We start from the raw sequence: 18,171 nt of genomic DNA, 5'->3' as shown, positions 1-18,171 counted from the left end.
CATTTCAGTGGTCTTAGGTTTTGCTCATTTAGTGAGACCAGATTAAGCCACAGGGTCTAACAAGGTTTCTGCTCAGATGTTTCTACAAATATGGCTACTACATGTGTAGGTGTCTGGCAATTCCCTCATTTTCCATGGTGTCTGACCACTGACAATGGATTCTCCCATTGAGTGATTCATCTTGATGATGTATCTTAATTCTGTGTGAATATTTCAATTTTCCCAAATGGTGTAGAAGACATGCTTTAAGATCATACTTCTAGTAATATTAATGCAACATTAAAAATTATATATAATATTGTTATTCTTCAGTTTTCTGTTTGATTTATAGATTCTTAAGTTTGAGATTTTAAAAAATAAGGCTAGACCTAGGATATTTTGTTAGTCTCTATTTCTTTTTAATGCCTTACTTTTAGTAAATCTTTGCTTTCATCCTCAGATACTATTAAAGAAAGTGTGAGAGAATTTGGCCCAAATTCAATAAGATGGAGACCAGAATATAGGAATTCTAAACTTTAACTATTCTTTAATTAAAATCATTCAGGTTGAAAACAATTTTCAAGAAGGTTTAAATTCCAAAGAAAATGCTTTTGAATATAACACTCTTGCTTTGGTTTCCAGTCATAGGTCTTTACTGCTTCTGTTATGATATGCTAAGAACAGTTCCAGCCATACCATCATCCCTTCCATAGCATTCTCTTAAGCCGTGCACCACTCCCCCTGCACACCCCCCATACCATGGAACGTTCTCACCTTTCTTAGGACTTTGTCAAATGAAAACCCACAGGAGAGAACAAATTTTATGGTAATCATAAATATATTAGAATTTGCTATTTCCATTGCCTAGAACCACTCACATAACTGCATATGCATGGTGTTTATCTGTCTGTGGGCATATGGCTGTTTTGGAATTTATTAATCTCAGATAGGCAGAGATCCTTATTAACCTTTTTGCATTACATACCCGCTGTACTCCAATGGATGTTTGGTGTTTCCTGATTATGAGGAAAAAGATTTTAGAAGTAATCAAATATTAAGTTTTCTAGAACCCATGTTTTGAGAAAGATACAAAAATAGATTCAAAATTTTTTGGGAAAAAATTTACAGCTGTGTTTTTCAGATCTTACTATGAGAAAAAGCTTGCAATACATTAACCTAGCAGCTTTACAGATCCTTAAAACTCTTAAATAAATCGATATAATGGTACTTCCAGGTGAAAGGAGAAGCATGAAGGTAGTAAAGAAATAATCCATGATTAAACATGAAAATGTATTTCTAACCAGGGCAAAGAGATAATTCTCCATCTGACAACTGTAGAGAGAAAAGGACGTTGAAAAATGTTCATTTTCTAGTTTGAAATTAGTGTTAAAGGAGCATGATCAGCATAGAGAGTAGGAGGAGTTTCAAAGGATTAAGTTAAACTTAAATCACAGGTTCATTTTCTTCTTAGTCACCCAGATCTCAGCATTTCATTTTCTTGAGTCTTATGGACTCCCCTGAAGGATATTCTTACTGTTGCCTCTAAACCAAGGCCCAGTCTTCTGGAGCAGTGTGCGTTAAGGTGGTAAACAGACATGTTCTCCAGAAATGTTGCTTTTCTGAAATTGCTCAAATTAATTGAGTAACTTTGATCGTGATCTGGCAAGATGGTAAATAGTAGAAATGTCTCAGTTCCCTGATACTTGAATTTAAAGTAGGCTCACCTCTTGTCCTTTTGATGATAGTTACAATCTTGTACCTTTATCCTCCAGGGTTTTCCTATCGGTAACCCACTTCTGGTCTATGGCATTGAGAAAACATTAGTTTGACCTTAAAATTCAATAATGAGCAAAGCAGAATAAATAGCTACACAGGCCAGTCCAAGGTCGCAGAGCTTCTGTTCCAAATTTTCATGTACTTCATGCATATGCATATGCATATGCTTCAGTTTTTAGAAAGAAAGGATTATAATCAGGGTAGAAATGAATATTGGAACCCTGACATTTTGCACATTGCTCTGTGTAAAGGGAAGAATGAAGAATCAAATTCTGGATGTCCAAATGTGCTCAGAGTACCAACATGCCTTCCTTTCTACTTAAATATTCTCTAGGACAGAGTAGGCATTTGACAAAGGGCTTCTGTTAAGAATCAAAACCCCCAGCAGTGTTTCCTCCTGGGCAGGGGGAGAAGGGTTAATGTTAGATAAATCCTGGAAATTCATCTCTGTGGAAGTGATCATCATATTGACAGCTCCTGGTATACTGAGAGGGGTGGGGGGTGGGGGGTGGGATTCACTCAAATATACACACTCTAGGAGAAAACCAAAGGGAACAAGTGGAACCTTCTGATCTGTATATAACACGATCATGAGAAAGGCCAAGAAAACATGAAAAACAATCTAAAAACATGTGCAATTAGATAACAGAACATGTCTTCCTGCTAAGAAAAACCAGAATCGGTTGTAGATTCCAGGAGCATGGCCTAATTAGTACACGTGCAAAATGTCCTTTGCAATTAAATCTTAGAGTGGGGCAAGTGCATTCTTCTTCCTCAAGTAGTGATTCTGAAAGTAAGTTCCGAGGATTTCTGATACAATCAGCCAACACCTGACAGCTTATTAGAAATGCTAATTCTCAGTCCCCAGGCCAGACCTACTGAATCAAATCTCAAGGTGGGGGGTGGGAGGTGGGGTTGGGGACATAGGGCAGCAATCTGTGTTTTAATAAAACCTCCAGGTCATTCTGATGCATGGGAAGTTTAAGGTAAGACATTCCCTAAAACTACAGAATCTGTATCTCTAGAATATAATCTTCTAAGGCTGATGTTATTCTGCAAGAATTTCTGTATTTTATAATAATTTAGATAAGTCAAGTAGAGAAGACACTGAATTTGATATTCTGGTGAAAAATATATGTTGCATCCTTCTATTTATATGAATTCTATTTGGACTCCTTTCAGCCCCTACATTTCTTTCTTTTCAGCCTTCTTTAGGTGAGTAGCTTTATGTATTAGTTCTTCTATCTGTTGGAAATCATAAGAATTTCCTATTATAAATACATTTTATAGTTTTCAATGTACTTTTAACAAATATATCTATGCATACATTACATAATGTTTGTTGTACTAAATATTCTTTTAGTAGTTGGGGAAGGAAATGGGTCAGATACTTCTTGTGTTCTGTAGGCCTTTTTTCCTCTTGGGTGAAATAAGAGGGTTGTACTCGATTTCTGAAGTCCCTTACATTTCTTAAGAGTCTATGAATTCTAAAATTGCTGAACATTTTCTCTCTCTAAAATGGTAAGCATCTTCGTGACCATGGGCTCTCTGTTGTTGTTTGTACTGTGAGCTATGTAGGGGCTCCTATGTAGATTCGGACTTTGCTTGAAAAATGGATATAGTCACACCAAAGTAGTTAAAGGTATCATGATATCTAAATTGTATTCTTTACGCCAGTGCAGACTATGATTCAGGTTCATGGTATATTTGATGTAGAATATCCTCATCATCAACACGCCCCACAATTTGACTCCAAAATTATTTCCCACTTCAACTCAGCATAATTCCCTCAGCTCCAGCCAGGCTTCTTGTACAAAACACCTTTTTTTTTATTCCTCCCTTTTATCCTCAGCCCACCTTGTTTCTCCATTCTTCCTTTCTACAGTCAAATGGGTCAAATCGCTCAGATACCATTTCCTCTGCTCTTGTGCTTTCCAAGGTGGATCCTCCTCATCCTTCTTTGAGGGGTTCTGTCTTTCTTTTCATTGTCGTTACCCCTGAACCTAGCACATTACCGGTCTTGTGGATCACGCTTAGTACCTATTTGTTGAATGGATTAATTAATAGCTCCTGGATTATTCTTTTTTTGTTCACTGTATGTCTGGCACAGAACATATGATCAGTAAATGTTTGGATACTATTGAGCAGATTCATTTTTCTAAGTCTCAATTTTCCTGCCTTTTGCTGAGATAGCATTTATTTCCTTCACTTATTCAGGTACTAATATCTGAAAAATGCTTTGGGTATCTTAATTAAAAGACAGAATTTAAATCTCAGTATGGCTATTCCTCTAATTAAATTGGCAGTCCCCCCCCCTCATGGATAAACTTTGATCACCATCCTATAACATATTCCCCATGTCGTTGATCTCAGCATGTTTTTGATGGACCCTGTGTCAATGAAGTGGTGAATGGAACTCATTTGAAAGTACTCCTGGCATAAGGTAGTAGATATTGGCTTGGCTCTATGCCCTCGCTCTCTCTTTTCCTATTTGATTGTGATAAACTAGGTTGTGTTTGTCGTGACCACTAGTGCCCAATTTGACTCTGCTCCTCCCCAGAAAGTGTCAGTTTTTGGCTTTCCTCGCAGTGCTGCCTGGGATGCGGCAGGCCGTCCATCCCGCGCTCCGGGGCCCACCCAGCTTCCTTCTGGCACTGAAGGCAGCGGCTGCTCTGCCACCCTTCTCTTCAGATAAGCCTGGCTTGGAAATGCTATCTTTAGAGGTGATGAGTTTTTGTTTGGATAGAATTATGACTAGTATAAATCCCACACATGCTAACAAGCCACAGAGTGCAAACTAATTATTGAAAGCAATTTGAGAGAAAAGTGGAAAATCATCTGAGGGAAAACATAAAATTGTTCACAAAGCTTTGGTCCAATTCTTTGGTGTTAGATTGAATCTTGAGCCTTAGTCTTCTGCTGTCAGGTAAACTAAGCATTGACAGCACTGTTCTTTTTTTCAGCTTATTTGATTTAACTCACCCTTAAGTCTTTCTACCTGGCTTCTGGTTGGCCAAAAGAGGTATAGTATTGTATACCAGGCTTACCTTACAGTGGATGGCCAGGGAAATAATTGCATTTTGCTTATGTCTTGGTTTTACTTGAAGAGCATGGCCATGTCTTCCCTTTATATTCCTCCTTGTGCATTAAGGTAACCTCTCCTGTAGAAATCATTACCTTTTCCAGCTGAAAGGATACATATGCCCTGCACGTGGTTTCCATGATGCACATATAAGTTAGTGCATGTGACCCATATATGGGATTAAATGCAAGGCATGCTTCATTTTAGGATGCAGATTAAGCTTTACTCAAATGCTTAATGTGGTAATTTCAAACCAATGGTACTGAGTACTCATCTAGAACTGGTTCTAACAATAATGCCAAGGGAACTTCTTGGCAAGGGGATTTTATACACAAGTAATAAATCACATCTGATGGTTCTTCCAAGAAAAATTTTCCTTGAAAAACAGCAGAGATATAGAATAGAATTAGTCACTGGCATACAAGGGGGTAACAGACATGTGCTACCAGCACCACAGAGTATAAATATAACATAGGGTTTATTGGGTGGGGAGAAAGGGCGGCTTACAAGCAGAGAAGTAGCAGAGCTCGTACAATCCTCTGGACACTCAGTTATTCCACAGCATAGGCTGGACATAGATATTCTGTATGCACCATGGTCAAGGTCCCAGGAGAGAGGGGCCTTTCTTGTCTAACAGGTTGGTTGTGTACAGAGATCACTCCAACAGTGAAAATGAGCCCTACCCCCACTCTGCATCATATATTTATAGGTTAGCTGAACACAGGCTAGAAAACACTTAGTTTCTTTAAGTAACAAGAAGTATGTCAAGTGATTCTAACTAGGGGACCTGCAAGTAGAGGGCCAATGTCTGCACCAAGAATAATGACTTCAGTTAAAGGTCCTGTTTATCTGGAACCTGGCTTAGTCCAGTCCTCTGCTAAGCACTAAAAGAGAGAAGATGAGCCTCTAGGGCTATCCCTACCTTTTCTCATTAGGTCCCATTTAGGCAGAAAGCCATCAGTTCTTCATCTCTCTACATCTTAAAATTCCATTATTCTGGAGTTAGAGTCAATGATCCTTGTATATTTTAATGGCCCTAATAAATATTTTAAATGGGAAACATAATTTATAAATAATTTCTTTTTTGGTGCTTGGAAAATGTTTGATATATTATTGAAAACTGAACCAGAACATTTCAGTACAGTAGTCATAAGATTTCATCCCAAAGAAACAATTTTTTAAAAAAATGAATTTATGAAAGCTTTCTGCCCTATGGGGCAGGGTGGAATATTTTCATTATAAGAAGAAATCTGAGTCATAAAACAAAGTCTAAGATGCATCTAAGTGGAGTCAACTATTACATTTCCTTCCACATCCAGGCACCCTTATGTTTTGCTTCATCCAGGAAGACAGCAGCTACTGTCTCTTTCAAGTCTCTACAGAAGTGATTCTCAAAGGGTGGTCACCAGGCCAGCAGAACCAGCCTCACCTGGGAACCATTAGAAATGCAGGTTCCTAGGCCCTACTCCAGACCCAATGAATCAGAAAATATGTGGGTGAGGCCCAGTAATCTGTGTTTTAACAAGCCCCCCAGGTGATTCTGATGCACATTAATGTTCGAGAACCACTGCCCTAAATACATCCCTCATCCCGACCTAGTAGAGCATTATGGGAATATAATTTCAATTTTATTACAATGCAAATGATTACATTATCCCTACTTTTGTTCTTATAAAATTTATTTATTCTTAATCTGCTTGGAAATTAACCATGTTTTACATTAAATGACATGAAGGACATTGTCGTTGGCATTTAAAGTTCTTTGTGATATGAGACTGTCATTAATTACCTATGTTCTTGGTGGCTGATGATTTAATGAAAGGACCCGTACTAGCATTAATAAATGCAAACAAAGTGGAAGGTCCCGAGGTTAATGAGATAATGAAACATTAATTCTGTACTTCTTCTTTAATGTAAAATGAAGATTCATCAGGTTCACTTTATATACTTTACATTTGTCTTTCCAGGAAGAACAAAGTATGCTAGCTATGGAAGATGAGGGCACTGTACAACTCCCATTGGAAGGGCACTATAGGTATGATATAAATTTAATCACACACCACTTTAAATAATGGGATGTATTGTTACATGCTCTATTTGGGAAGTTGGTGCTGTGAGGAAGTTTGTTGAAGTTGTGATAGAGTAGAAAGAACTGAGACTAGGAATTAGATTATCCAGGTCCCAGTATTAAATTCTGCCACTAATAGCTGTGTGACAATGGCCAAAAGGAAGGGGAGCAGTAGGCTGCTGTTTGAAGTCGTTTCTTCTCATATTTTACAACATTTATGAAAGTGGAGATTGTTTTCCCATCCTCAAAAAAATAGCACCCACAAAAGTCAGGTCAAGATTCACTTCTGGGATAAATGAGCTAGGTATTACTATGTGGATCACAGGTGAATGCTTTAACTCTTGGAATTTGCCCAAGAAAAGGCACTTTCAAAGAGACAAGCTATTTCCTGACTTGAATGATTGAATGATTCAGCCGTACCGGTAATTTTAGAAAATATTTATGCAACTCTCCAAATTATGCTAATCTTCTTTATGCACAAAGACGTAGCAAAGGCAAGTCATCGCCCATAATTTATGATAAAAACTTTTCCAAGTATTTGATCAAACATTGCATTTTTTGTTTAATTTAAATATTGTTCCTGTACAATGCTTTTTTATATACCAACTAGTACCCATTTTGTAGTATCAACGTACCTTGGCAACATAAAGCAGAGAGAGGAGTTTTCTCTGAGGAGGAAATTTGTCAGAGTGTTAAAAAACAATATAGGGGTGAATTTTCTGTATCATCAGGTTCTGACTCTAAAAGTGGTATCTTATAGATTTCTTCTTATTTTAACTGTCATCCACTTAAGGTTAGGCACGAGTTTAAAAGGTGTTTATTTTTCTTTTTTTACAATATTTAAATTTTAAAATCCTGTTGATTGTTTAGCTGAGCCCACATATTCCCAAGTGTATTCTGTAGAAAACTCATTTCATGTGATACCCTCTCAAAAGAGTTTTGTGGTTAGATAAGTTTGGAAAGTATTCCATAGTGCAGTCTTGTTTGGAGATTCACAATACACGTTGGCATATTAAAGAATCTAAGTAATACCACAATTTTTAAAAAATGTTTAACTTTGTTTAATCCAGCATTTTCTAAACTCTTTTGCTTACATAACATCATGGAAAACTTGTGTTCCACATGATACCCTTCGGGAAGTTAGTTGAACTCATGCTTTGAGCTAATGGGAGACTATCTAGGGAGACCAAAACCTGGAACCATTAGAAGAATCAAAGAACACATTTCCAGATTGGGCCCAGGAGGGAGCACAGATAGGAGACCCGCAGTTTTGCTCAGGACCCTTAGTGTTCTCTTAAAGGCTGAATGTGTTGCCCTCCTGTTTGGATAACCACTAATGAAGGTCATGTGAAGTCAGCCTAGGATCTCTGTAGACCATGATTTTTTTACAATAGAGTGTCTCTCCTACATATAGCAAAAAGAATGCTGTATCCTCACTGAGTGAAACTTTCTTTGACTTGGTCTATGCTTTATGGCTGCTGCCATTTGGTTGTGCTTCTAGACCTGGGGATGTTTTGGGACATCTTGTCTGTCATCTGCAGTTGGGGCCCAAATGTAAACAAGTACTTGGCACAGTACAGGCCCTGATATTTCAGGTTCCCCAGCCATTTGGAAAGGCCTCTGTCTAAAATCCAGGCTGCATTCATTTATTTAACAGATAACTTTTGAGTAGGAATCAACTGCCAGGATCTGTTCTAGGTCCTGGGGGAATGCAGTGAACAAAATAGTCAGGAATCCCTATTCTCGTGAAGCTTATGTTCTAGTAGAAAGGGGTGATGGGGAGGGAAAGACAGAAGTAAATAAGTGAACAAATAAAATATACAGTATGTCAGATGGTGAAAGTGCAATAAAAAACAAAAAGCAAAAAAGAGGCATGGAGTTCCGAGGGTGGGGTGGGGTGGGGAAAGGATGAAAATTGCTGTTTTAAATCCAGTAATCCAGGAGAGCTTCCCTGAGAAGGTGACATTTGAACAAAGGAAGAAAAGGGTTGCACCATGTGAACAAACATTCTGAGCCAAGGCAAGAACCAATACAAAGGTCTTGAGGCTGCAGCAATGTTCCAGAATAGTTGAGAGGACATTGTGGCTGGAGAGGAGTGAATAGGAGTGCAAACTGCAAGAGAAGAGGTCAGAGGGGTGAGGGTGGGGGCAGAGCATTAGAGTCCTCTAGGCCACTGTAAGGACTTCGACTTTGACTCTGAGGGAGGGGGAGCCCCTGCCAGAGTTCTGAGCAGAGGAGTGCTGTGACTGATCTAACCTAGGTATGCAATGAAAGTTAGGCACAAAAGGCTAAATCATAAACATGCAGAGTATAATGTCTTTAATACGATGGTGGAGATAGGAGATTGATCGGGTCAAATCCACGGCACTTCCCATGTCGGTGATCAGGCCAGGCTTGGGCCCATCCTTCACTCACTACAGCATCCCCTCCACTGTCTTCCTCCAGTTAGGAAGCAGCAGCAAGCACTTCCCTAGCAGCAGTGAAAGATCAGTTTCTATACAACTATCATTTTTCTTTTAGATTTTTCTTTTCAACATCTTTTTTAATTTGAGAGAGCTAGTTAATTCTTCCCAATTTCTAGTAGTCAAAAATAGTATACAAAGACATAAGATTGTCCTACAGTTAGTTCTATCATTGGATAACTGCTGTTACTTATTTTATGTTTATTATTTCATTTTGGGTAAACTCCTACCTAGAGATGATCCATCTGTGATCAATATTTCTGATGAAATGTCAAAGACTGCCTTGTGGAGGAACCTCCTGATTACTGCTGATAACTCAAAAGATAAGGAGTCAAGCTTTCCTTCTAAAAGGTTTGAATTTTAAACTAATGAAAATATATGCTAATCCCAATCATTTTATGATATAAAGCCAATTGAAAATGAATGTTAGTGATTTCCATCAAATTTAGATATAAAATATTTCAGAAAACTATTTTTGAACGTAGATAGAAACTGTATTTATCATACATATTGGTATGTTTTTCAATATCCTTTCCAATTAAAAGCTCACTCCAAAACTACTGTGATAGTGGTAGGGAAATAGTGCCATCAGTGAGTCCCAATGTACGACAGTTTTGGACATTCATTTTGGCCTACTCTTCTATGGTACAATTTTATTGTATTCTGTCATCACCCTCTGTCCAGGACTCCCTTAAATGACCGATTACACTTTTCAAACCTTACCCCCCCCCCCCCCCAATCCCCACTGGCCACCCCACTGCCTTTCTTAAACCCATGGAACACATACTCAATGGTGATTTTATATTTAGTATATTTCTGGTTCCCTATACCGAGACCATAAAAATCTACTCTAATCTCCCCACTCCAAAACTTGCAACTCCAGAACGTTCTCTGTATTCTTACTTCTGTGTATGTAAACATACATATTTCCTATAGTTGTGAATGATAGTTTTAAGTGCATGTTGGTGGGGAGAATTTGTCTTTAATACCAAGTCATCATAGGATTTACAACTGAATTTTCCATAATTTAGAAATAAAAGTTCAAGCCATCCAGTCTTCCTAGATACTGATCTGAAAAAAAAAAAAGAATTCCTATGTTATGCTATTAATAATATCTCTTGTTAGAGTGATTTGAGGGATTAGGAACAGTTTTGCTTTAATTATTAAGTTCCTTTATTTTCATAATCTTCAATTAACTTTTTCTACTTAATTTTTATATTACATTTTTGCCATAAGCTCCCCTTCCTAATCACTCTAGAAGCTGATTCCCCAAAGGTAAGACCCTCTCCCTCAAACCTATTCCTTGACTGTATTTCCCTATTGTACATGCTGTCTTCCGGAAACCTGGTCAGCCTATGTCCTCTGTGTGAGTTTTGGGGAGGCAAAAGGCATGGAGAGTCCTGGACTCGGATCCAGCATCAAACTGAATGTGTATTATGTTAATTCCTGTAACTACTAAGCTCTTTAAGAGGGTTTGAAACTTGAGTTTACTTTTTTTCCCCTACATGACTCACAGAGATGCATTATGTATAAATCAACAAATCTCACAGAACTGTATTTAGTAATGGCATCAAATTTCTAGATTGGAAAAAGAATATATGTCTCTTTAATTAAGAAATTGCAAAACTGGGAGCTTCCATTTATGTGCATCCAAAGCTGCAAGCTTTATCTGGCTTTGGGAAATATTTGGAAACACAGACTAATAAAAGAAGCTATATTAAGCATTGAGCATACATCTCTTGTTCCTGATTTTTGTCACCCCAAAATGGCATGCTGCTTCAGTGTTATCTCTATCCCAAACAGCAGAAACAAGACAGAGGATGTCAGGAGAGTCTTTGCCCCAGAAGCTGGGGATTAGTCACTTCCTTCTCTTTCTCTCACCTTCTCTCTCAACTACCTCTAACAGTTACTACAAAGGAGGTTACTATAAATGACTCAATGGGCTCTTTCAAAGTCTGTTGATTGATGGTTGTTTTCTTTAACAGGACTTTGAAACCTTCATGTATTCCTTTGCTTTGCTCAAGCAGAAATAACATTTTATTCTAAAACATGCTATATTCCTTCCTCAAAGTTCCCTGCTACAGTCCATTAAAGTTATCCTCATAGATAATTCTGTGTTTTTCTGGAACTCTTAGAAGAAAATCAGAAAGTTTTGAGAACTGTAATTTCTCAAACCCATTGAAATAAGTGCTTGTGGATCCTTTCATTTTAAAAATATGGCAGTTCTGTAATTTTTAAAAAGTGTTAAATCCAGGTTTATGGGTTCAAAATAAAGTGCTGGCCAAGGAAAATACGTGAAGATTTGAGGCAATCGTACCTGTAGATTTCTTATTCTTTTACTGTATGAATCCATAGTTCAAACTTTCCCTCCATTTTTCTTTGATTCAAACAAACAAAAGTTTTATGACATGATATTTTAGGCACTCCTTTAAGTACACAGGAAAGTCAAATGATGCCCTTCACCAGAAAAACCTAGTTGTTTTTAAAAATGTGCCTAGTTTACTTTAGACAGTAGATTGACTCTAGTGAACAATGTTATGTGCTTTAAGCAGGACCTCTATATTTTGATATAACCACTTGTATCTTATTATTTGAACATGTATTCCCACTAACATAAAGTCCAAAATATTGCTGAAGTGGAAGTTTCTCCAGCTTTCTTAACCTTTAGATGTGATGAAATCTGTAGGTTTCTGCATGAAAAACTATCTCTCGGTGGTTAATATCTTTCATCCTCATAACAGTGAAAACTCTGGCAGAAAGAGTATGACTTCCAGAAACCCTAAAGCTACCAACACTAATAGTAGCAATTCCTTCGCAAAGCCACTGCTTTCTCTTGGTATCTGTGGAAGGCATTGAAGTATGACATCAGTAATGACCATGAACCATGAAAACATGGCACCTGTTGGAGTGTTCATTGGACAAAAAAGGCCTAAAGACCGGGTCTCCTGAGTCCATATCTCCTGAGACCTTAGCTAGCTTCCACGCAGCCTGTTTTACATAAAGGCCCTTCATTCCCATCAGAGAAGCCTAGATACCTTTTCTTAGTGGTGTTTGGAATAGCCATTGTATTTTCTCAATCATTTCATTCACTTTGTCAAAACTATTTCATCTAGTTTAACCTAAAGCAGGATCTAAGAACTATAATAGTTGCAAATTCTACCACATCTGTAGGATGACTAATTTTGATCCTAGCTTAACAACACTATAACTACTTATGACAAGATTATTGAATAGATTACTGGAAATAGGTCATATTAAAAACCACATTGCATCAGAACAGTTGAGTGACTGCTGTTTTTTAGAACTGACACCCAAGATCCATGTTTCCTGGGAAGGCACTGGGACAAGCAGTGCTTAGTTCTGCCTTTGTGGCAGAGGCTAGGCTTTGGGCAACCTCTTGCCTCCCCTGCCCATCCCTGCCTTTTTCTATCCTGGATTCTCCTTCACTGCTCTAATTTCCTATTACTTCTTGGTAAATGTTGCTTGTAACAACCATTCTGGTTCCATTGAAAAGTAACAGTTTCATAAATTGCTTCGCAGCATGAGAGTACTGGGCTACTTTTTGCTCTGTCTTGAAATATTCTGTCCTTATATTTTAAATTGTAACTACTCAAGAACAGAGACATTGTCGTATTCACCTTGTACCCCTAGGTCTTTGCAGAACACCTACTACATAATAAATAACACAATTTGTATTATTATTGATCATTATACAGAAAAACTAATACAACAAGTAATAAAGAACAAAACAGCCATACAGTTAGATACAGTCAATAATATTTTTCATAGTAGTTTTGAGCTGGTATAAAATGTCTGCTTTATAGTTTGTTGAAATACAATCTGATACCAAAACCACCAAGAGGGAGAACAAAATCCAGTCATATAACTCGATTGTTATTGTTTTGTAACCAAAACAGAGCATCAGGAGGAGGCATGTCTATGGATGATGTGAACATTATGAGTCTCTTTTTTCACTGCTTGTTGACCAATAGTACCACTGAGAATTCATTCACTTATCAAAAGGTTCTGGAGCACCTTGTATGTGCCCGAGTATTGTGCACATAGGAATTACCCATAGGAATTGTGCATGTAGAGAGAAAAATTTGTCACTGGCCCCACACTCTCTAACATATAATCCTAAATGTGAAGATCCGTTATTCAGTTTCTCAAAAGATAGAACTCACTGGGACTGGGAATACCAGCCTCAGAATTCTGGGATTTGAGCAAAAAGAATTTAGAGGCCATCCAGTCCAAACCTAATTTTACAGATGAGGAAACCAAGTCCCAGAGAGATTAAATAACTAGACCCAGGTTATATAGCTCATTTTCAGCTTCTGGGAATTGAACCTAGCTCTTCTGTCTCCAAGCAGGGCTTCTTCCAGGGCCCCATGCTGTCCTCCTTCCTTGGCTTTCTTTGGCAGAAGAGACTGGGAGCCAGGTAGAGCCCAAGGAAAAGTTAATTTGGAAAGCAGGGTAGCAGACACTTGCCATATGAAAGGAACTTAAGTAAAAGAAAGCAAGTCATGCAGATAGAGGAGTTAAAAATATAGAGTTAAGGCTCTCAACACATCATGTGCACACTGTCATCTCTTCTCATGGAAGGAGAAAAGAAAAGGGAAAAAAGTTGCTTTGCTCTGACCTGTAAGTAGTATGTGCTGAGAAGTGTGGCAGGCATAAACCCGAGTGCCATAGACACTTGCTCACACCAGCACTCAGCGCTGGCAGCGTGCCACAGATGGCAGAAGCTCCGGCACTTCTTACCTGATGGTGCCGGGTGGTGGTGACAACTGAGAAGGGCTGTTTCTAGCTTGAATTGGAGGAAAAACAATTTAAAAAACACACTCTTCGAATGTGTCTAAGTTATTGACCACTAAGAAATCAGTAGTGTAGGAGGACCCATACAAAGAAGGGATTTTTAACTGTCACTTTATTACTGGGGAAAAAGTTATAAAACTGAGGGTTTCCCCTACGATGAACTGTTTCATAAATTTTGCATTTAGGACTGAAGTTCCCAGTAAAAAATCTGCGGGTTCTTCCAGTACAGGGCCTCAGAGGCCAGCTGTTGGCTGGCCTTGGTGTCGGCAGCAGGAAGGGGGTCCAGAGGCATCCACTTGTAGAGGCTCTGCCACATGCTGGAAGCGGTCAGGGAGGGAACAGCTCCGTCCCTCTTGAAGCTTATGCTCTGGGTGTGAGTTTCACATGTGTGACCACATTATTTGAACTGTCCATGAAAACTTCAAATGTGAGAGTAGGAAAAGTGAAAATTGGAAGAACATTGAAAAAAAAATAGACAAAAATGGTAAAGTCACATTGTCACCTGGCCCATTGTTGAATGTAATTGGAAAATGAGACAAGACTAGAGCACTTTGGAATGAGTTTGTTCTGGAAGGAGTGAGATGAAGCATTGTTCCTCTGATAGACAGAATGAGGGCTTGTCTGTGAAAAGACAGCATGGGTGTGTGGAGTGCAGCGGGTGGCGTGACTCTCTCCTCTAGACCAGGGAAGATGTGTCACTCTCACAAGTCCATGATACAATCCTCACGTGAGATCAAGAAGTAGTCTGTGCCCAAAGGATGAGCCATTGCAGCAAAGCCCAGAAATACCTACTGTGGCATCTTGTTTGTATCATCTACTAGTGTCAATTCTGTCTAAGATGGGGGCATGACTGGCATTTTCAACAATCATCAGTGATTCATTTGCCCAAATAAGGGCCATGGTATTAATCTTGCATGCTTTCAAAGCTGTTTTTAAAATGTCTGGTTTTTGTTGTATTGTTTCTGTCTTTTTTTTTTTTCCCCCTCTCTGCAGTTCTTGGTTTCTATCCCTTTGGTCGCAGAGGATTTTAATTGTTGCAATTGATCTATGCTTCGCAGCATGAGAGAGCGATGCCTCAGGGCTCTTGTGGTGCTTTGGGGTTGATGGGCTTGGTGTCTGAATAACGGATCTCACAGTAGCCCAACTGAATTGCAGTAATAAATTTCTCCTTTTTTCCTTGTAGCATTGAAAGCTGGAAAGAGAAGAAAGCTGACTCAGGGAAAGGTGTTGACAGGGAGACTTGTCTATGACTTGATCTACAGTTTATTTTTTACAAAAATATGAGGAGTGCCACAATTATTAATAAAACTGCTTTGATCATGTATTGTAAATTCTGTCTCTCATCCCAAATCCACCTTCATACTGTAAGTAGTGCAATACTTGTTTCATTTCTGTGCTTAAACTTCTGAGCAGTGAGACATTCTTGTGAGCATATTCAATAGCTAATGCAAGAATCTGTGTCTTCCTTGCTACATGGTAGACACTGGATTCTCATTGTCCATTCATGAGAGCAATAGCTTTCTTAAAGAGATAAGTCATATTTACCCTGTTTGTATTTTCCTACTTTAGTGACCTGATGATTTCATTCAGAAGAATTTTGAAAGGTAGTCCTACTTCTTTTTATTTTTTATAGCTTAGCATTTGTCACTTACTTCAAAAGACCCAAATGAAAAAGTTAGTTTGAAAGCTTTTTAAAAATAATTGTATTTATGCATTTCCTTGATTTAATATGATGCATTTAATACTTAAGAATTTATATGGAACTAAAACTTAAAGTCATTTGAAAAAAACTATATAGAAACCTGTTCACAACTTGTTAAAAAGAATCACAGACCCTAATGCAAGGAGTCAAGTACTATTTGCTTTAAATTCAAGTTTGATTATATGATCAAATATTAGGCTTGTATGAAATGCTTTAGAAAATCTTTATAACAGTTTTGTGGGATTTTCAGTGTAAACTTTTATCAGAAATATGGTGTCAAATTTCTCTCTCTTTGACAACAAATGTTTTCCAAATAAACCTATTGTATACACACTTGTGGAATACTACATGATGAATCATTGTACATGAAATTCCATTCTGCTGCTAATGCTCATGCACTGCTTAATGCTGGTTTCTGAAGTATATTCTATTATTAGACGGACAGGCCTCCAATTGTAATTTTTTTCCTGCAAAGCTCTTTTCCACTTTTTAATTAAATGCATGTTGTAGAAAGATATATTTTAAATGAAAAACTCAACTTCTGTTTGAGAAGGTTCTGTAGATATTTCAGTCCATATGAAGTAACCCATCCTTACTAAGCTTACATAAGAGAAAGAAAAGTTGAACATAACTAAAAATACAGTATTTCATTTCATTCTAGATGAACTTGAAGTTAATGAAAACTAAATCTCATAATGCTCTTAGTTCCTAAGAATGCCCAGTGATCATCAATCTTATGTCCAATTTTATAACAATTCAATCCTATGGCTTTTTCAAACTATTAATTACTTACTCTAATGTAAGTGCACATGAAAAATGGGGGAAAAAATCCTCTTGTGATTAACTTAATGAGGAAAAAATAGAACAAAGCCTCCACTAGAGTCAACATTTTGATACCTTCTGAAAAATTCCCTACGGTCCTTTAAGGAGTCATATTTTTATGGAACATAAGCCTAAAAATATTGAAAGAAAATTTTGCAATTAATGAAGTTTGTATTTATACATGACAAGGAAATATAGAAACTTTCCATTCCAAGTGTTTTGCCTTTATGTATTTTATAATATAGATACTACATTGTAAACATTTTCATTGTTTTATGATTTAAACTAGCTGTATATGCCAGCCAGTCCCAAAAGCAGTCTCCTAGAGTTTTAATATATTAATACCCGTTCTGTTAAAATGATCATAGTGAATTAAAACCTTCACATGATCACCTATTTGACTATAAGCAATCATATCCAATGAAATTCTGTATTCCTGGGTATTTTTATAGTTGTTTTGTTCTTGTGTGAATTTTAATGCTATCCCTATGTTGATCCTAATATTTTAAAATCAAATAAAATGTAAGAAAAATGTAGTGTTATATATTTACTTCTAATTTCAGATTCCTGGTCAGAATAACTGAATATCTTGAATGTAATTTATTACAAAGTTTAAGTAATGTGTAAATGTGACTAGGATATTGTGTTTTTCAAAACTAAGAAATGTTATGTGGAAATAAATATTTATCCTAACTAATTTCCTTGCATATTTTAAATTGTGATGCAAAGTGTCTTGTCTTTTTTTCCATACTATTAATCAGTAAATCAGTGTAGAACATTTTCATTGTTTGAGCATATTATTTAAGTTTTGACATCCCCAAAGTTAAGAAAACGTGGGGATGCAGACATTTCAAGATTATTCAGACAACTTGAACTTTTGAACACAAAATTAGTAGAGCTGCATAATGCATTTCATCATTTTCAGAGAGAGCAGTGAATTGGGTGCAAATGACATTACCCCGTGACTAGTAAAAACCTCCAAGGTATTACTTGGATTCCCCCATCAATAGGACTCTTTAGACTTTAATTTTTACCCCTCGAGGAAAAAACATTTCCTAAAATTTGTCTCTTCCTTGTTTGTTGCAGTAGGTCAGGTGGGATCATTGATCTTTTGGAGCCATCTGACAGTGAGTTGGGAAGATAACTGCATTGCGAACCCTAACTTACTGGTTAATATTTTTCTATTGCCTAGTGAACCAACTGGAGAAATGGCTGAGGTTGTATTGTTTTACTCTGTAATTGCTACTATTTAATAGCCTTTACTATTCAGAAGTTTTCCCTTGATATGGTCTGAATATCTCCTTGGTATAATTTTTGGTAAATAATACCATAGAGTCATAATATGGTAAAAGACCCATACTCTGATAGAAACTCTCCACTGATAATTCACAAGCAACTTGTATTTCAATAGAATCCCTAGGTCTTTCAGGAATTTTCTTGGCTCATAAAAGTGTGACTAATTCTG

The 18,171-nt window shown here is 37.4% G+C and overlaps 1 protein-coding gene across 15 annotated transcripts in view; it reads left to right on the top strand.

Moving 5' to 3' along the window:
* Positions 1-17,422, top strand: part of SLC4A10 (solute carrier family 4 member 10) — a 389,606-nt gene extending 372,184 nt beyond the window's left edge. For 8 of the 15 annotated variants that reach the window (XM_058300758.2, XM_058300760.2, XM_071216364.1 and 5 more), the window contains 4 exons: positions 6,805-6,872; positions 9,602-9,718; positions 10,604-10,642; positions 15,366-17,422. In XM_058300758.2, coding sequence (XP_058156741.1) covers positions 6,805-6,872; positions 9,602-9,718; positions 10,604-10,616 — 198 coding nt within the window. In that variant the 3' untranslated portion in view covers positions 10,617-10,642; positions 15,366-17,422. The remainder of the gene's footprint in view (positions 1-6,804; positions 6,873-9,601; positions 9,719-10,603; positions 10,643-15,365) is intronic. The other 7 variants (XM_012527510.3, XM_012527509.4, XM_023590499.2 and 4 more) reach the window with 1 other exon arrangement.
* Positions 17,423-18,171: the final 749 nt, after the last annotated feature.

Source organism: Dasypus novemcinctus, chromosome 7, assembly GCF_030445035.2.
Source record: "Dasypus novemcinctus isolate mDasNov1 chromosome 7, mDasNov1.1.hap2, whole genome shotgun sequence".
Classification (NCBI taxonomy): domain Eukaryota; kingdom Metazoa; phylum Chordata; class Mammalia; order Cingulata; family Dasypodidae; genus Dasypus; species Dasypus novemcinctus.
This window is presented reverse-complemented; position numbering and strand designations above follow the sequence as displayed.